The sequence below is a fragment of the Halichoeres trimaculatus genome, unplaced genomic scaffold (assembly GCF_033239565.1).
Source record: "Halichoeres trimaculatus isolate MK-OKI-2021-1 unplaced genomic scaffold, fHalTri1.1 fHalTri1_scaffold_3, whole genome shotgun sequence".
Taxonomy (NCBI): domain Eukaryota; kingdom Metazoa; phylum Chordata; class Actinopteri; order Labriformes; family Labridae; genus Halichoeres; species Halichoeres trimaculatus.
In genome coordinates, this window is record NW_027437181.1 from 17,125,875 (window position 1) to 17,147,243 (window position 21,369).

A 21,369-nucleotide genomic window follows, 5' to 3' on the forward strand; every position below is an offset into this window, starting at 1 on the left:
CACATCCCTCCGATAACCCCTCCTCACATCAACTCCTCCCTCAGAAGACGTCTCCTGTTTTCCCTTTTTTTCCTCCCCCTGCTATCCACCTGCCTCCTGCTGTGTGTGTCTGCCCTGCATATCACTCTGGGGATGAAAAGATAAGCAGGTCAGATGTCCTTGATAACTGCCGCTCTCCAGAGTCCTCTGGCTGTGAAACAACACAAACAGCTGCTGTCCCAGAGTGTTTGTACCCAGACACTGACAGGAGGTGATGCTGAGGTAACAAGGGGCTCATCTGAACTATTATATCATATCTAAATGCTTAACTTGCATGTTGGTCACAAGTAGTAGGCTTGATCATGCCTAAACAACCCAATCATTAACTCATACTTAAAGTGATACTCGGGGATGGAACAAGTTGGGTCCTATCACAAGGTTTAGGGCAGAAATTACCCCCTACAGCAGTGTTTTTGTGCAGCAGAAGCCCAGGGCGCTCGCACCAAACAACCCCTCCCTGCTCCTCTGCCGGTTTCCTCTGCACTCAGACGGGGCCATATTTTACTTGACCAAAAACACAAATAACCAGACTCCTGCCGAAAAAATCTGATATCGGTCTGCATTCACACTTTATTTAGAGAATTTTCAGCGTGTTACTTTCACACAAAAACACCACTAAATAAGGCTCTAGTTCTCATCGTGTCTCTTCGTCCTGGCAGACTACCTGCGTTTGTTTACATCTGGCACACCACGCGCGCAGACTGATACACTAAGCAGCGAGCGCCTCGTAGCCAGCTGTGGCTCTGCAGCGGAGGTAGAGCCGTTTTACGACACGATGAGAACTAGAGCCTTATTTAGCTGAGTTTTTGTGTGAAAGTAACGCGCTGAAAATTCTCTAAATAAAGCGTGAATGCAGACCCATATCAGATTTTTTCGGTGGGAGTCCGTTCATTTGTGTTTTTGGTCAAGTAAAATATGGCCCCGTCTGAGTGCAGAGGAAACCGGCAGAGGAGCAGGGAGGGGGTGTTTGGTGCGAGCGCCCTGGGCTTCTGCTGCACAAAAACACTGCTGTAGGGGTAATTTCTGCCCTAAACCTTGTGATAGGACCCAACTTGTTCCATCCCGGAGTATCACTTTAAGGTCTAGAAAGATCCCAGACTGAAATCTGTGTCCCCCTCAATCCAGCAGGGTCATGGCTGCTGTATGTATGGACTAGGGCTGCACAATTATCGCAATCACAATCCCAATGTCAGCACATGCAATTCAGATTTTTCTCCATGATAACCAAGCAAGTCTGTAGGCTCATCATGACACAACTTTTTTTATTAAATCGCAAGCACAATCGCAATCGCAATATAGTCCACCTAATCGCAAATCGCACCTTTTCCTCAAATCGTGCAGCACTAGTATGGACATCTCTCATCTCTCCCGAGAGGCTAAATCAAGAGCTCATAATCAAAGACGTTGCTGTTTGCGTGAGTAAAGGAGTCTTGCAAAGGAAGTCTAATATTCCCTCATCCTTCATACAGTCAGAAAGTAGATGGTGTCTGAAAGTGGCTCAGACTGCACAGAGCACACTTTGCAATGTGCTGCTCTTAAAATGAATTTAATTCTTGGCAGAGGCGTCTGATGTGACATTTCACCCGGCTGTTATATTCTTAAGTCTTTCTTTTTCAGTGAACGGGTGGGTAAGTTTTTGCGAAACTAGTGGTTTAATTCCCTGTCACAGAAGCCAAAAATGAGTTGCTCCATACTCCATTTATCGCTGTCCATCAGCCCTGATTCTCCTATTAGGACAAGGAGCCTAGGACCCAGAACAAAAAGCATTGCCCGCACTCTTTTCCTCTCCCCAGCACTTGCTCCTCTAATTACATTTCCCTCCTCCATTGATGTAAATGGCAATGTGTAATCATCAAAGCAAAATAGAGGCAGTTCTTGGCCCGCTGTGCAGCTCTAATTAATACAACCTTCTTCATCCAAATGCGTTTTCCACTTATTTCAGCCTCCCTTCTCAAAACAGGAGTTGAAAAGCTGGAGGGACTGCTGATGCTCTAAATTGTGTTTCCTTTTTGTGCTCCTTTCACAGAAGCAAGCAGGAACAACCAAAGGCCAATCATGGGGAATGAGGAGAGTTTACCCAGATTAAAGTCAAACATCAGTCAAATAATAAGGAAACTCTTTCCAGGATGTAAAAAATGATTTAACAAATTCAAAAATATGAACAGCCGAAAACATGAAACAATGATTGTTACAGTTAATAAAATTCCAATGTCAGTCTCCTGATGATGACGTCACCAATTTCGCTTTGGTTTCCCTCCTTTTCCTCTGCTCATGTGTCGTCCTATCTTCAAATGTCCCACAACCACAGGCTGGCATCTCTGTCTCTTCTTACACTGTTTAACATACTGGAGATTTTCTGAGCTGCCTGGTTGTGATGAAACTCTGCTTCTCTCTTATAGCTGGTGAAAAAGCAGTAACAATGGACGTACCAGAACCACGACCAGCCTGACAATATTTTCAGCAACGGCTGTGAAAAACAGACCAGAGGCTAGTTTGAACCAAACTTTGAATAAACCGTTCTTTTCCACTCCTCAGCATGAAATTTGGCCCTGAACACAGTGATCCTTTCCTTTCCTTTCTTTGCAGAAACACACACTCCTCTAAACAGCAATTAACATAAACTGTTATTCTGCATGTAGGTTTATCAAAACAAACTGAATTGCTGCATCCACTTCACTTTGGTTTGGTTAGACAAAGTGCTGTACTGTTCCAGCCAATGTTGTCACAACTGAGTGGATGTTTAGTACTTACCAACTCATGAACACACTAACCTCATGACACACTGAAGCACAACTGCACCACATAAGCTCTACTGACCTATGGGACATGAAGAGAACACACCCATAGGTGTTTCTCTTTTCCTGGAGTACAGCACCGCTGCATTTCATTCCTGTTTATCATTAACTGAAGCTTCCCTTGGTGTGTGACTAATACGGGTGTTCAAACAGTCAATCTCCACTCATCTGGTAGGTATTACTATAAACAATAAACTGTAGAGGAGGCTCACACAGGAAAAGGGAGGTCATACTGGTTTCAAATACTTGAATACACGATAGGAGCTGTTGCCACAAAACTTAGTTGAAGCTTATCTTTTTCACTACTAGTAGTTTTGCTTGAGTCTACTGTCTTTGAACTGTTAGCTAATCAGTGCAGTGACCCTTTAAAAGAGTCACTAGGTTTTACGTTTTAAAGGAGACACAGCTCACTAGGCTTTCACGCTTGGGAAGCATGGAAGGATTCAAAAATAAAAGCATTAATCAAAAAAATGTGAAAGAGAGCTCTCTTCTGTTTTTAACACAATCAAGATTTGCATTTATGAAAGAAATCCCCATGAACCCTAGAGGGGGTTCAGCTGAAAATGAGCAGGAACCCTCAGACAAAGTTTGTGCTTTCCAGGATCTGATGAAAGAAACCTTCTGTGAGATCTGTCTGAGTACAGAGAGGGGTTAGGGCTGTAACATGGTTTCCCAACCACAAAGAAAGACAAATTTCAGAGAATCACAAAATAATTCATCTTCCTCTGCCAATCTTAATCTGTGACTTCAAATGGAAAAAAATGTTCCTCTGCTATTAGCAAGCACATATAACAAAAATGTTAAGCCTTCCTATCATCAAACAACCAGGCAGCATGACGTCCTCCACTCCTACATTCCTGCTTTTTATCCAACTGATACCTCTGCTGTGCTGTCATCTCTCTGTCATCATGAAGGAAAGCTTTAACTTAGTATACATGATCTTCAGCCAAAACCAACAAGCATCTGCTCCCCAAGACTGGGTTTAAAAAGAGAAACAATAACCGAACAGGGCTACTTTTCTTCTTCAAAGCTCTCAATTGAACATAAATGACAAATTTTAGTCATTTCATCGCACATCCTCAATATAAAAACTGACCCCACTGGGAACAACATATATCACATTGTTAAAAACTAGGGATGCACGATATTGGATTTTTGCCGATATCCGATATGCCGATATATCGAAACCTCTTTTGGCCGATACTGATAATCACAAGTTTGTTTGTTTGTTTTTCACTGTAAAGAAAGCTAAGTCTATCCTGTACTGGAATTTATATGTTACTCTTATTGTGACGGTCTTATTTGTTTAAGAAACACACATAAAACAAGACAAAAAACATTTGATTTTACCATAAATAAGAAATGTATTATTTTTTCAAACTCAAGACATTCAGTATTGAAATACAAAAAAATAATTTCTTTAGATACATGAACTTTAAATGTAAAATGCATTTTTAAACAAAACCAAGTTTCATTTGATTATTTTAGAGCTACTGTAACAACCTGGTGACAGACACAGAGCTCTGCAGTGCAAATAAATGAAGTGCTACATTTTATTTAAGGAGCTTATTTTTCAGATGGAAAATAATAATAATCCTAACTGAATAGCACTTTATCAGCTGTGCATATTGGCAGAAATTTTCATATCTGCCGATACCGATAAACGTGTTTTTAAGCTTTTATCAGCCGATACCGATATTGTGCCGATAATATTGTGCATCCCTATTAAAAACTAATTTAGAGTGTACTTTACAGGAAAAATTATCTGACCACTATCTTTTATTTGTACAAGTTTGCTCTAGAATATTGGTCTCTGCACTAACAGAATATATCAAAACATCATAAATTACAGAATACTGTTCAGCTAAAATTATTTGCATATAAGGATCAAACACTCACGTTAATATCAGCAACGATTGCAAAAACCTAAGGTTTGATTCAAAACTGAATTCTTCCTGCAGTACGGTGTGTGTCAACACAACGGAAGTTGCACAACACAACAACACCTGGTTTGCACTAGTTGTTTGTTTAGCAATAATAAATATTGTTTAAAGTTTTTTGTTTACAAAAGTCTTCTGTCAACCTTTAGGTATTGCACAGAGAGAAGGTCATAGTAAAAAAGGTCTAGTTTCAATGCTGCTTGATGAAAAAACTCAGAGATTGTGTTCAGCATTAAAAACAGCAGTGCTATAACAAAAAAACTGAATATCAATGATCATATAGTGGCTTGATGCACGTTGTGCCTTCATTCTATGAGGGCGACTTACTGCTTGACAAAACAAGGTCTATTTTATTACCTCCTAACTCCTCACATTCTGATCACTGTCGTTTGTGTTACTGTAGTACACTCTCACAAACTTTGATGCCTGAAGGAAAGGCTTTTGCAGCAACATCCAGTTCTCAGTTTCACTGTTAGTTTAGAGCAAACAACAATATAGAAGCACAAGACGCAGTTTTGGCTTATTACCAGCTGATACCATAGTGTAGTAGTAAGTCTTATGTCAAGGTGTGACCATGGCCCTCATAACGTCATCGTCATGACGGAGCTGGTTTCGTCTGACTGGAACAACCTACCAAACCTGAATAGCACTACCTCTATTAGACAAACAAAGCACATTCCTGGCTTGACAAACTGAAAGAAAAATAATTCCTCTTACTGAAAAGTCTGCTGAATAGACAGTTCATGAATATCTAGGTCTCTTGGGATTGACCCAATTAAATTTGATATGGTACAAACATCTTTAATTCGTCTTCTGAAAGACATTGGAAACACATGGTGTGTGTTTGTGTGTGTGTGTGTAAAGGTAGTGGTCACTTATTTTTTAAAAGCTAATGAAATGTTTAAATACTGTTTTTAAATCCTGAACCTGGTTTTCAACTAATCTCTACCTGCATATATGACTGAAATGTTGAAATACATTAGATTAGACTTGAAAAGAAGAATTCATTCAGCTGTTTTTAACAGATGAGTGGACAGCATTACTTCACAGATGGCTGTAGATCTCCAAAATATATTGGAGGGAACTGAACTTGGACTTATGATGTAAGCAAACCCATAAAAGTGAGTTTTATTTTGATAACAATTAATAAAGTGTAGCTTTCAAAAAGCAATCTATATAGGTCACAAGTTCACCTGATTTTATCATTACTATTCTACAAACTGAATAGCTTAACAAGTCTTAAGTCAACAAAACCTATAATAAAGCATAACTTGATTCAAACATGTCTTCAAATGAGTTTCACTTGTGCTAATCTGGTCAAATTTACTTGATGGTCTTGTGTACTCTAAAAAGGGGATGCTCCCTCCTCTGGGGCTCAGTTAGCTTCACAGCCATATGGATTCCCCTACCCTGTTTTACCAAACCATTAAACTGGTACTCTAGATATCAACAGGTAGCTGAGCTGAGACCCACCATGAACAGAGCTGGAAGACTGGTCTATGGCAGCTAATCAGCTTGAACGACCACATCTATTTCAGCCTAGTAAACTAAAACAGCAATCGGTAGTACTCAGCTCTATCATGTAGTTTTATGTTTCAGAACTCCACAGTAAATTACGAAACAAAACACTAACATACTCAAAAAACTGCAGAACTATTGCTGCTAACAAGGGTCTACAAAGTTAGTTACATCCAGAGGAAATTCCACTTGTATTTCAAAATTAGCCAGTGCTAGCTTTTCAGTTTCTCACACATTCCCTACAGCAGCAGCTTGCTAACAGCTGAATTTATCCGGACAGGTACCCACCTTATTTAAAGCTTTGGAGGACATTTTACACTGCTATTCCGCTTCAAAAGTGGCAGGTTAAAAGTTCTTGGTGTCTTTGTTTAATTAATCGCTAAGGTTAGTGCGCTTTTCCCTCCCAGTTGTATTTTCGCCCAGCTGCCGCCACGCCGGGCTACGGTGTTATTTTATTTTATCCAGGACGACGGGAAACATGTCACGAAAAGCCGTGTGGAAAGTCCAAAGTTCATTATCTTATCTTAGTTGCCTGGAAAGCTCACGTTAGTCCATTCAGATATCGAGTCATGGAAGAAACTCGAGTCCGAGAAAGGCAAATGAAGGCCACCTTGCTGTTATGTTTCGTCGCTAACCACTGGATGAAAAGTTGGGAACAGCAGGCATCACTCGGACGGTGTACTACAGCAATGGCAGGCTGTGGAAACCTCTCCCTGCTCTCTGCTCTGCGAGCAACGGCCGTGTTGTTTCTGTGAGGAGCGGACCATTACAGTCACAGAGGGGTGCGCGGTGAGGAAAAAAACGGGGGCACTATCCACTTTACTCCAAACCCATCATAAAAAATTAGTTTACTTTATCTTTCTTGGTAAAGATTCAAATAAGTATATGTTAATATTGTGTAAAAATTGCTTCGTTCACAATTTTATAGATGCAAAAAATTGTCCACCCCTGTCATCCCGTGAAGTAAAGCGTCCGGGATACAATAAGGAGAAGCGACGCTGCTGTCCCCACTGATGCTGAATGCTCACTTTCACTTAGAGGTGATGATGAATGTTGTGTTTAGTTGTTACACAAGGGTAAAAGGACCCGTAAAAAATAAAAAAATAAAAACGTATCTGTATTCGACCGAAACACAACATAACGCAAACGCAGAAAGACTACACAGAACCTTACCTTAAAACAAATCAAAAGAATGGGAGTGTGTGAGCAGAATATTTAAAAAGTTTGTTGCATAACAAATCACCGAGACTATTTCCCGTTTAAGTGTTTGTGGGGAGTTTTGTAGATGGTTGTGTCCTGGCAGGTTACAAATGAGAGAATTTACTTAAAATAGATCTCTTATTTGAAACTGTACTTGGGACAGAGAAATTGGCAGTGTTTGCGGTTGAAAATTCACCTCACAGGAAACCACAAAAGCCATTCAGTGCAGCTCCTAGGACTTCCTAAACCAGACCCCTCCCACAGGATGCAACAATCTCAGCATGTATTGTTGTACAATTACTTCTGTTTTAAGCAAACAATGCGTGTGTTACTAAAGAGAGGCACAAGAGAACCACTAAATAAGGAGGCAGTGCAACATTATTCAAGTTTTTAGTTACCTACATATGATTGTGGGCATTCAACTTAGAGACACAGCCTATCTTTTAGCCCTATCTTCTCCAAACAAACAGAGCAATCACATACCCTCAGACTGGTTGTTTTAATGACACTTCCTCTCTTAGTGGAGAGGAGGGCTAGACTTGGCTGCAGCGTAGGTGGTCTAAGGGGTTAATTCCCACCAGACATAATCCTGAAAAGCTAAAATACAGCCAGTCAGGAGCAGCAGACCTGTGTTGAGGGTTGCAAGCAGTGGATAACCTCTCAGAAGGCCAGGTCACGACATGAAGAGGATCAAAACAGATGAGCAACTTTAAAACTTGCAGACATACTTCAGCCACTGAGGCACACATTTCTAAAGTGTGTCCGGGAAAGACACTAACTGGGACATAGAGATATCACCACAAGGGTTCACTGAAGTCTTCGTAAAATAAGAGCAGAGGTAAATGCATACAAAAACAGAAACCACACTGTCAAACATGCCTCAAGGGGGATACATACTAGTATTGATGCAAGTCTCTCGCTCCTTCTGAAGCTCCTCAAACGCCTATCAGGATCGATCAGTGCTGACAGCAGGATGTTTAACATGATCGCTCAGGTTTCAACTGGACAAAATTTCAATGAAAATAACAAAACTAAGCTATAAAATACTGCTTATCACCATTAAAACAGACAGTAAAGAGATGCATTTGCTCTGCTGCTCGCCACTCACTCTTATCCACAGCTGTGATGGTACCTCAGATGTTCTTACAGAGAGGAGCAGGGCATTAGTGACACTCCAAATGTGATCAAAGCTATCTTTGTCCTCTAAGCTTACATCTCTGCTCCCATCTCTCTTTTTCTCTCTATCCCTCTCTCTCTCTCTCACACACACACACACACACACAAGCAAAGTGATAACGTTCTTTCATGCAGCGGACAGCTTCAAAGCTCAGGTGCGCTCATGGAAGAGCAGGCACATGGAAAACAAAAGCGAATATGCAGGCTCACATTAGGTTGGAGCACATCACAAGGTTCAGTCAACCTAGCTTCTCCTGCAGCGAAAAGGCTAATGTAGAGTGAAACAGTCTAATGTGTACATATGAAAAAATGAAGCTGGCTTCTGATGCGCAAAAAAGGCGTAGACTAACACAATTATGTGAAGATGAATAAAGAGGAATGTAAGGGTTTGATGTGAGTCGTTTCTTTTGCTTTGGTGTAAGGTCCTACACAGATGTTTTTCTCTTGTTACATCTGTCCTGAGTTAAGGGTGTGAAGGGCAGTGTGATCTCTCCTGTGCTCTGTTGGCTCAGGGCTGCCCCTCAGGTCCAAGGGCTCTTTGTTTCTACATCCTAATAAAAACCTTCTGGAGACTCAAGTAATCTATCAGACCTTCTCATGTAACTGTTGACCAGGGAAAGCCATTTATTTGGAGGTATAACAGTCCTTAAGCATGAAAAAGTGAAAAGAGAGATTATTATATGCAGTGAAATCACATTTCTAATAGAGTAGTCTGCTGTGTTTACTTTTTTAACCACAAAAAGAGAAACAGACCTTGTTTAAGAAACTCTGGAAAGTATGATTAATTCAAGTCCCCAAAGAAAAGGAAGTGTAATATTTTTTATCACAAGTTACTCAAGCGAGAATAAGGACCCCTTTTCATCTAAGGGTTAAAATTCTGTGCAGCAAAATATCAAAGTAGCAGCAGAATACAAACTCTGAGGTTTTTTGGGGGATAGACAAGACTAAAGTTCCCATGATGAGCATTTAACGTTGCCTGGTGCTGAAAAATGATGGACAAACACCTCTGATACTGTTCTTTTAAATCAAACCTATCACTAAATATTCATTAGTCAAAAACTGATTATGGATCCAATCTGCTGGATTGCTTGTAAGTGATTATATTATAGGTCACACATATTTAAAAGATTTTTCAAAAGGATTTTTATTCAAAACTTTCACTTACAAAACACTTTTCTGTTTTATAACTTAAAACCACAAGTGGAAAGATCATCGTGTGTCCCACAAATGATCAGTACACAAATGTCACATCTCTTCTTAGAATGCCATCTGTTTGTGACCAGATTAGTATCATATTACTGGATTAGCAGACATCTCTTAAATTTGACCCTGTACTTTCCAGGTCAATATTGTTCAGGCTTTTGTGAGACTTGAACTGTAAACACATGTGGGGTTTTCAGAGTTTCATGAAACATGACCTTATGATGAGATAAATCCCACTCTTCATTTCAACATGATGTGAACTAGTTTGTCGAGTTTAGAGTTGACAGTCTCTTTTAATATAAACTTTTTTTCAACTTTAGTCATTCACTACCACAAAAGAAAAAGTAGCAGGAATCATTTGAGTTGTTATTATTTGTAGACACTCAGGGGAATCTAGTCAACGTGGTATATAAAAAAATGTCAGTGTGCAAAATGTACCGCTCAATGTCTTCCAGTAAACTGGGCTACTTTTAATCTTCAGAGGACATTTACTCCAAGAGACAGCCAGTGATCAGCCAACCAAATAAAACCTCTCACTATCCTCTTTCTCTCACTTTTTGTTTCTCTCCTCAAAGGACAAGGATGTCTCAGCAAAAGAACACAAACTATACTCCAGTGAACCAGACTGAACTCCACTGAGCGCTATCTCAAGTAGCTAAACAAGGACTGGCCCTGGGTTGCAGAGCCCCATAAGCAGGTCTACTTGAAATGCCAGCACTTTTTTTAATTTGTATGGTCATTTTTCTGTAAAGAAAACAGCCTGTCCCCTAAAACCAAAGCTGAGTCCTGAGTGTTTAATCTTGTTTTTGTGTGTAGTGTGAGATCCACACCCATTAACACTCAATACACTGTGTAAATCTGGTGTGGAAAAGGTAGCCATTACATCATGCTTTCCATCCACGTGACCACTCCATTGTTTGCAGCAGAATGAAACTGTAAATTAAAAATAATGCAAATCCCAAGGTGCAATACACAAGGCACTCAGCTCAATCTAGTGTGTGTGTGTGTGTGTGTGTGTGTGTGTGTGTGTGTGTGTGTGTGTGTGTGTGTGTGTGTGTGTGTGTGTGAGTGTGTGTGTGTGTGTGTGTGTGTGTGTGTGTGTGTGTGTGTGTGTGTCTGTGTGTGTGTGTGTGTGTGTGTGTGTGTGTGTGTGAATGTTCATGTTTGTGTTCTGCCAGTAAATACTTCATGAAAAGCAATTCAACCTTTTCCCTCTATTGTTGTATGCTGAACAGTGTATGATGCAAATGCAACTTCAGCTGCATTTTGTAGCTACCCGGTCACATTTGTTATGAAGATAAACATATTATTACAATGTGTTTGTGTTCTGCTAGGGTGTCCTCTGACTCAAGACACAAAGAGGAAAGTACAGACTGTGCTCAAAGTTTCATATCAAACTTTTTGCATAATAATCTTATTTTACCCTGTGGCAACGGTCCATTTTCAACAACAGATAACAAAATCCAGCAACCTTTGCAGAAACCATACAGAAGTATTTCTGGCTTTAAAAATACTCTAATGAAATAAGGGAATAGGGGATTCTCAGGAGGAGGGAAAGAGTGGGGAAAACTTCTGGGGTCACATAGACGTGTCAAATAACTTCTGACCGGGTTGCGATTGTATGCGATTTTTATCATACACTTAAGTAAACTTTTTTCCCAACCTGTCAAGTTCACTGCGCCTAATGTAGTTTCTTAAATTAAGTGCGATTTATTTCAACCATTGTGATTATAGCCCAGCTTTTACCACGTATAAAACAATTATCTTTTTTTCTGAACTTTTTGTTCTTTTAAAGAACTACGCAAAGATCAGAAAATGTGGTCAAAGGTCAGAGTATAAAGCAAAAGCAGTGTAGCTGTAGTGTATTCATTAAAATATATCGATTTCACAGAGGGTTTTTTTGCTGTTTGCCTGTAAGCAGATAAGGCAAGCTGAGCAGTTTTGGTGTGAGTACAAGAGATCAATATGTAGAGCATTTAAACAAGTCAAGAGAGAGGAAATTGCTGCAATTATGTTTTATTGAGGAGCTGTTAGGAAAAACAAAAAAACAAAAACCCTGTAAACTGACCATAAGTTCCCTCTAATGCAAATCAATTAGCAGTTAATAGTTGTATGTCACTGAGCATGAGTGTGAGAGCAGGTTGTTTAATACTTACACTTTGTGGTTGTGAATGCAGCACAGTGTAATGATGTGTACAAAAATGTACAACAAACGTGTACAACTCAAGAGTGTAACCTAACATGCATGTATGGTATGTGTGTCTGCAAATGGCCCAAGCATTTGCCAGTGACATCAAGTATGCTGTGAAGCTACCCCAGCCGCATGAACAGAGATGCAGCGCAAGCTTTTTTTAGCAGTGTGCAAAAACTTGATAAAGACTTTAAATTTTGGGTGAGGCTTACCTGCACATGATTTCAGCTCATTCAACAAAGATACTGTTTTCATTCATTGTATCAATCAATGTAACCTGTCACCATTGCTCAAACAGGACAATATAAGGCATTTCCACATATTATCCACCCAATCAAAAAATGATGCTGCATTGTTACTTCTCACAAGTTAAAGCCAGAGACAGATAGAGGCTGTATTAAAAGCAGCAGTTAAACCGTCTGTCAGCACTTACAATAAAGATCCACTTGAGGCTATAATAACAGTACAGACTAAATCTATACATTTTGACTGATGAAACCCTGCGACTTATCTCACAATCTGTTTTTGTTTTTGCCTACAGGTTTTAGAAACACTGAGCTATATTTCCCTTAACTATGTCCCACAAAACAACTTGATTACCTTCTTCTCTGATCCAGGATTAGGATTTCATATTTCGTAATATTGAGGAACTACAGTAAATCCTGTTTAAAAACAAAACAAAACAATACATTTGAGCCCTATACTCGTCAGTAAATATGAAAATACTAACTATTGAATCTAAAACCAAGCAACAACCTTGGGTTAAAAGTTATGAAGTCCATGCCAAGGGGTCAAGACTGCTGGAAAAGATACTATTGACTAATCTCAAGTAACACTGACAAATATCAAAAGTCGTCATACCTTTTACTGTTATTTATTTACCGGCTACTAAACACAGAATTGGGACCAAAGGTACACCTGCTCTTCATGGGGTTCGATTTTATCTATGTGTTAACTCCTCTGAGCCCTGGCTAATGTGTGAATGTCCAGGCATGTTGTGAAACTACAGCTTAATGAAAAGGCTACAGACACAAGCTCTCTAAAGCTGCACCACTCAGCCGCAGAGACAGAATTATGTTTCAGTAAGTCCAACAGCTGCAGCTCAAGTTACAGTGTCGACAGCAAGCAGCAGGCTTTAAAATGCCATTTGACACATAATGTAAGTGGCATGTAATTGATTTTCAAGGAAGCGTGAGGATTTACAAGTCTAATACAGTCAACAACTGTACAATTCAGCCTGCCACGCTCTCTGAGCATGATTTGCTCCTGTCAAAGAGAAGATTCATTGTGCAGTTGTCCAGCAGTGAAGCAACATTTCTCATCACAGAACCCAGGATGGACTTCAAGTCCCAGTTTGAATAATGTTTTCAAACTGGCTCACAAGAGTTCACTGTACAAACAACACAGAAAACTTTGATCTTATACTCAACTTTATTTAAAAAAAGTTATTTAGGAAACTTCCCTTTGAGTCTTTCTGCAAAAGAAGTAACTGTGAGAAAAGCTACCTTAATAAGAAAACAAATGACAGACTAAAGAAGCCCCTTTTTTCCTTTTGCATCTACAAGACCCTCTTGGGAAGGTTTTTACAGAAATACATGGTACCGAATTAGGTACTTTTACAGGTACCGACCAAATTCTGTCAAAAGTACAGAGTACCAATTTATATAGAATCAAAAGGTACCATGTTTAGGTACCTAAATGCATCCTTGTGACTGTGAGGGAGTGGAAGAGTAGGAGAGGAATTTTCCATGCTGGACATGAACAGCATTGCAGGGTTATACACTGAGGAGTAAATATGTTGAATTGACAAAATTTTATACTTTACTATTAAACATATTGATATTTTTTACCACATTCATTCATTCATTTTCTATACCGCTTATCCTGTTCAGGGTCGCGGGTGGCTGGAGTCTATCCCAGCTGGGCGAGAGGCGGGGTACACCCTGGACTGGTCGCTAGTCAATCGCAGGGCTTTTTTTTTTTACCACATAAACACATAAAAGAACCAAAAATTGGTACCATTAGATACTGCTACTGATTGCCAGTTACCAGGCATCAAATTTCAAATGTGTTTGAAATGTGAAAAAGTACCTATACCTGGCTTTCAGTGCAGAAAAGAAAACACATCTTCCTCCTTATAAGATACAGGTTTTTGCTATGTGTGTCTGCAGGTCAGCACCATTTTCTTCATAATCTGACATTTTATTGTTGTAGAAAACTCTCTACCCAGCCTGTAAGTCCAAAGGTTAAGGAGAAACTGTAAGATTGAGGTGAATGATGTTGCTGTCATAAAAGGTTCAGCATCATTTACTGCAACAGCTACAAACCTCAAGAGTCAGTGTGGTGGTAAAAAGGATCAGGATCTTAACAACCCTGTACCCTCACCTGTGCTTATGCAAACACCAACAAGTGGATCAACACATGCTGACTCATTCAGACCAGCTGTTAAATATGAGTCACACTCACTCTTATTAGGTAGCCAAAGGAAAAGGAATCCTGTGCAGTGACACAATGTTATCTGCACTGTTTGCAGTGTAAACACTGCAGTGACAACAACTCTGTTGTCCACTTTGTGTGTGAGGTTGAGCCATGATGTCAGCACACTAACACATTATGATAAGCAGGGAACATGTAACACAGCTGGCTTCATCGGTCTGTTTGAAGAATACTATTTTGTCCTTTAGACAAAAGACAGAGAACCAATGTTCGCAGGGTATTTGGCACCTGATAGAGAGGGAGAGAGGGAACAATGTTATGACAGCCAGGAAGAGGACTGTTTTCTGTTCTCTCTCAGGTTGCATCACTGGCCAGTTTTATTTTAATTCATGACCAGCAGTGAGCTGAATGCTGTCCACTTAATAAAGGATATGTAATATAAACAAACACAAATGTTGATCTGAGGTTTTTAAACAACGCATCGCCTCCAGACACGACATATTCATAAATCATCCCAGAGACATTTCAGTCTCTTCTCATGATAACTGAGGCAGACAGTGTTTTAACCAACAAACAGGCTGAGAAGAGAAGATACATGTAAACAGCAGACTCAGTCATTCAGAGATAAATGTTTTTCCTTTTCTATTTTGAAAGAAGATAGCCTTGTTTAGTTCTCGCAAGTACAATAATAGCTATCCATTTTATAAACTGGATTTTACAATTTTTTTTTTTTTTTTGCAGACAGCTGTTTTGAGTAAGGTCTGTAATCTTAAAGATGCCTTAAGAGTAATCAAAAATATTATGAATAAGGTGAGGAGATGATAAAAAGAATGCAATAAAAGCAAAAAAACAAGACAACGGGGCAGAAAATAAGCAGAACAGAAGGGTAAAGGGATTAAAGGACTAAGAAAAGGTATAGAAAAGTGTCACTAAGGGAAGAAAGAGGACAAGTAGGAGTGATAAGGTGGAAAGTAGAGAAGAAAAATATAAGGAGGAGGTCTGGGGTGAAGGAAAGGACAGGAAAGCAGATCAAAAAAAGAGGCAGAGGAGGAGAGAAAACTGAGAGAGAGAGAGATAAACTACACCGTATTGACTCACAAAGTAGCAACAAATGAGGGAATGTTTCAAGTCCAGTGAACTCAGCATCGGCCTGGAAGGACCCCCCCTCCCCGAGCCCGGTGATTCTTCCCATGGTACCGCCTGTTACCGCTGAATTCCAACTGTATGAAGCTGCTCTCGCTGGGCATGAGGAGTGAAAGCAGCAGGAACTCTGCTCCCCAGGAGAGGCTGAACAGTTCAGAGTGTGGAGAAGAGCCTGACACACAAAAGCAGCAGATATTCTGTAAGAATAGATTAAATTCTCTACAGGCTACGTAGCGCTTAGCTGCTGCAGTGAATGTGATTTAATGGTTCAGTGATAATGAGGCAAATTGATTTATAGTAAGTGTTACACTGATTGGCAGATAGTAACAGCGATGAAATCAGACAAGGGCTAACTGGTGGTGACATGTCTTGTCTTCTGTCAGAGTTCAAAGGAGTTTTTGTTGTGCTGAATAAAAAGACAGTCGATCATTAACGAGATCTGAAGAGCTTTTATTTCACCATATCAAACTGCAGTGTGAGTGAATGTTAAGTGTACGCAGCTGGACTTGTGCTTAATATGTATGGATTGTACTTGTGTGTGATAAGCATACTGAGCTTTTACCGCCATGAGTAACTCTCTTTATGTTACAGAACCGAAACCCTCCACTGCAACTTCACTAACCCTCCCTGTCCTAAGTCTATGACATCATTCGCTCCTCCCATGAAAACACAACCCTACAAGAGGAGATGATGTTGTGTTTCTGCTAGAATGGAGACAGAAGATGCAGTGGAGGATGGGAACCAGAGCCAGCCAGCCAGCCAGAGAGGCGGATGGAGACACGGCAGCCAGAGGGGCCGCTTCAAGCCCGGTGGTGATGAGATGCGATGGGACCCGACCCTGCAGAAGCCCCAGCCTCTGTGTTAGCTGACTAATCCTCGAGCCGTCCAGTGCCAGGATCCAGACTCATCAGCTTTGGTGTTCTCTTGTCAGACTCATTTTTATAACGTCCCACTGGTCAATTCGAACTGCTAATGCCCAACACAACGACCCCTAATGCCAAGTGATTATGGAGTGCTGTTTTAGCACATTTGTTGCCTGAAAAGAGAGAAAGGGCCATAAGGCAGTGGGGCAGGCTCCCTGCTCAAAGGACCAGCCTGATGAACTCAGCAGAAAGGGAGTCAACCTAAAAGCCTGGCTAAGCCACCTCTCTGGGGCTGGGTGCTGTGGGGCCTGAGCAGGGTCCGGACTGATATGGGCGCTGGGCAGGGATTTACATTGACCTTTTCTGCAGCATATAGACAGTTCCTGTGAGCTCATACGTGAGGAGAGATTGAATGTGCATATCTAGACTTTTCTCATATGCTGGACAGTAGGATGCAAGGGTGCTGACTTGACTTTACAAATAGCAGGAAGGTGCCACTTGGACATCTGCAGATCGCATTCAACTGTTATGTTTTATGTCATGAACAAGGTGAAAAAATCACAAAGTAAAAATTGACAAAAAATGTGCAGGGGGTATGTTAGATTTTCCTTACTGCAACACCAACAGGTAACAGAGCTTTGTGTAGAATTGTTATCTGCCTGTTTGCCTACTGTTTCAGTCTCACCTGGGGCCCCTCAGTTGAACCAGTGTCACTGGTCTGACCATGTGACATGTACAGTAAACAAAGTCAGTGGACGATACACTGCAAAGACAATAAGACAAAGTAAACACTTTATGCTGCACTACCGCTCCAATAAACTTTAGGTCCTGTGCACGACTACATGACAAGATTAAGGTTCAGTGACAATGTGGAAAGAAAGCAGCTGCTGAGAGAGCAGGGTTTAATATTGTCCAAGTCCTATTCATTGACTTTCTTCTAGTTGTAGTTTATGACAATAATTAATAGTCATGTGTCTCAGGAATTTTTTTTCTTTCCACTTTAGACAAAAAGCTACAAAAAACAGTATTTCAAGTAACATGAGCACAAAATTTGACAATTTGCTGCTTTTACATCGGTCAGAAATTATGGTGACCTTGTCTTGTATTCTTTTGCAACGCAATCTGACCTTTTATCGTGGAGTTATATACACATATTGTGAAAACAGCCCTATCTGACAATGATAAAGAATCCTTTGAAAAAACTCCTGGATCCAGACGGTTTTCCGGATCAGTCACTTCCAAAATGTAATCACTTCTTCCTTAGCCCATTTTGAACACTTCTTAAGAATTTCTTCCAGATCCATTTGCTACTTTTTGAGTTATGTTGTTCCCAGACATACAAACAAACAAACTCCCAAAACATAACCTCAATACCAAGCTCACATATACATATCACATAAATTGGATTTGTTGATGTCATCCCTGATAGAGAAGCTAACAGAACATGTATATCTTTAATCACAGAGCGTAACAGAGAGGACCTTATGCAGCATGCAGCTCTGAGGCTGTGATCAGCTCTGATGTCATGCTGTTAGTCAGAGAGCAATGTGCTAGAGCAGCAGTCCCGCGGCGAGGTCAGACTATATGACACATAGGACTGTGCAGAACAACAGCATTTTATACCAGAGTGTGTTTGAATCACAACTCTGAACACAGAGAAATATATCTTATGTCACCTGAGCTTGTTATGTTCTGTCCGAAGTTCAGCCACAAGAAGTACAATGTAGAGTCATCTACTCTACATTGAAAGACAGATATTCAGGGGTCTGAAAAAATCTGACATGTAAGCTTTGTGTCAAATCTACAACAGCACTGCTGGAAAGATGGAAATAATCCCCTATGTATTTATACATAGACTACACGACATTATATACATGAACCAGATTAAATGGATTTCACCCTAAAATCCTTGCACTGAAGTTCACACTCAATCATCGGATCATGGCCATTATAGACCAGCTTTATAGGACAGAACTGTGACTGAAGCTGGAGCATTATGTTAAAGCTGCAGTTAATGTCAATTTCATTGTTGATTAATCCATAGAAAACTGTCAGTCTGTGCTTCTCTGGGTCAAAGATGGTGTCCTTCAACATACTGGTCATTTTCAAGAAAACAAAAACAAAAAAAATGTTTTTTTTTCTTAAGATAATGGAGTGTACAAATGTAAGACTATACATGTTAAAGTAGGAATTTTGAGCTTTCTTTCTAACTTTAACGGATTATTTAACTCAATCATCAGTGTAGTTGTAAACGTATTTAGTGGTGGATAACATATGGGCTCATAACTCAGTTGCATTTTTGCTTTGGGCTTCTCTGACCTGTCCTGATTAGGGCAAGGCAGTGTAGAAATACATCAGTCCAGGACTTGGACTCACATGAGCAGACATCTGTTGAAGATGCAGTCAGAGAAATGAATGAGATGCAATTTGCTTAAACGTCTGGTTATGTTACTATTAGCAAGCAAGTTGTGATGTAAGCTATTCAAGTGACCAAGGGGCAACATCTGATTGAGAAAAATGAAGCTGGAAGTACTAAAAGTTGCTATTCACTGAGAAACCACATGAGGCTGGCTGCAGAAAGACTGGGAACTATATACACCAATCAAAAAAAGTGATATTTACAGCATTAAAAAACCTATTTACAACCAGGTTCAAGAAACCGCACACACTGTACGGGGCTGATTTCATTTTTTCAACTCTGCGGTTTAGAAATTATTGGGATCGTCTGATTGTCCAATCAGAGCTCATGTGACTGATGGGTGCCCTGTAGCTGTCCGAAAGGAAGCTCAAAGCTTGCATCATATCCAATACAGCCACGTCCCATGATTGGCTTCATTTCACAGTATCAGGAACAGACAAGTTACATTGCAGAGACTACATCCACATTTTATACTACAGTCTATGCAATTGCCTTTTCTGGGTCCAAGATAATCCATTAGTTCAAGCTCTGATCATTAGCAGGTGGGTCACAGGTGTTTTTGAGTCAACTGGATACATCACACTGCTGCAGATTCAATTTGTTAGTTTCCCTATAATGAGAGGAGTTCAACATTATAACTTCATTAGTAACTTAACTCTCCCAAACAGTCGCTCAAAGATGATACAGTGAATACAGTGGAGTCAAACACCAATCCTCTTGATAACCAATAATAATATTCATAAGGGGAACTCTGCTTGGACTCCAGGTTTTGTGACTTGACTACAACACTGGCTGCAGGTATGCCTTCCTGTGAAACTCTATCTGAACATCTTAAAGTGGAAGGAATCTCATCTGCAAGAAATCCATGCAGACATAATTGTCAACAGAACAAAAAAAGGTTTTGTAACCCATGTTATTTGCTGTGTGAGTTGACTTTGCTGACTGACTGACCAATTCGCAGAAAACCCAAGCTCTCCTCCCTGTCAGTGGTTGAAGCTTATGACTCAATCCATCAATTTCCAAACAAACTCTTCAAACATGCAGAAACCCTTAAATATGAATTTGTTTTCCTCCTGCCTTTAATGAGACAATGAGGAAACATTTTGGTTTTCTCTCACAGGATTGGAATTTTGTCCTCACTTTTATTGGACTCATCCCTGTTTTTAATCAGCTCCACACATCTTCCATTCTTTCTTTCCACATCTTAAATTACAGCCATCACCAAATCCCGCAACGCAGACAAGATGTCTGTCAGATGATGCAGATCAGTCAGCAAAAAATATAAACTCAACACCAACACTGAATCAAAGATACTGCTGCTTTTGTACAAACACAGAGCAATGACAGTTGACCTCGAGGGGACAGAGGTCAGAGGACAGAGCGCAGAGCATAACTGTCAACAAAGACAAAAATCTTTTGATGTTGAATTAACTGTCAAATAGCATTCACACTCTTTCAGAAGATCAAGAATTTATCATTAAACATATTGACATCAAACACTAACATCTAACATAAGAAGCTGTCAAAATATCACAGAAAACTGCCGTTAGACATACTGAGTGCTCACCGTACAATATTAAACAATTTCTCATCATCACTCACCGCACATGCGTGCATATGCTGGCACACACTCTGACCCTGGCAGCAGATAACCCAGGCGGATGCTTCTGCCCACGTATCTGTCCCTTTGCATGCACGGGCAGCATACAAGTGAATGTAATGGCCCACACGAGTGAGTATACGGGGTGATCCTCAGCAGTGCACTCTGTGGACTGAGAGCAGAGCCAACCTGGTGTGACATCCGTGAAGGCCGAGAGATAATCTACATGACACTGTCACTGATACGAGAGGAGATATTGATTTAAAAAGCAGCAGCTCTAAAATTAGATTCCTATGTGTTCTGATTGGGCCCAGGGCGTGCACCTCAGTAGAAAGAGGAGGCCGTGGGCAGAGCTGTGCAGTGATCAAAGATGTGGTGATGGACAGCCCATACAAGTCCAGCGGTCCTGACTGAAGTCAACCACGCAAAGCTAGAGCCCTCTGCCCTGACCTCCTGTTCCCTTCCTCCCTCCATCCTCGCTCCCTGTGATAACAGAGACATTCCTGAGCTCGCTCCCTGCCTCACCACAGGCCTCTCCCTTAATTCCAGTGGAGTGTGTGGAATGTTGGACTGGAGAGCTGAGCAGCCAGGCGGCCGGAGGCGATCAGACGAGAGGAAATGAACAACATTAATAAACTCAGGTTTGTTATGGCTCCTAGTGCTTGAAGCACCTTGATGCCCTCAGTGGGATGGACATATGCGTGCACACAGGCACAGAAACACACTCTTATTAGCACACAGGCAAACATCTGCCATATAATATGCAAATCTGGGCTAAAGGACTCTATATGTAGCTGTGCGGCAGGATTAACTAATCACTACAATGCAAATGAATGTGAGGCCTGG

At 40.5% G+C, this 21,369-nt stretch overlaps 1 protein-coding gene across 12 annotated transcripts in view; it reads right to left on the reverse strand.

The window, feature by feature from the left end:
- Positions 1-21,369, reverse strand: part of tjp1a (tight junction protein 1a) — a 104,359-nt gene that overhangs the window by 44,515 nt on the left and 38,475 nt on the right. The window contains exon 1 of one of the 12 annotated variants that reach the window (XM_074666665.1): positions 6,581-7,031. The exons of the other annotated variants lie outside the window; for them this stretch is intronic. Coding sequence (XP_074522766.1) covers positions 6,581-6,604 — 24 coding nt within the window. The 5' untranslated portion in view covers positions 6,605-7,031. Of the gene's footprint in view, positions 1-6,580; positions 7,032-21,369 lie in introns of those variants that run through there. 12 annotated transcript variants of the gene reach the window in all.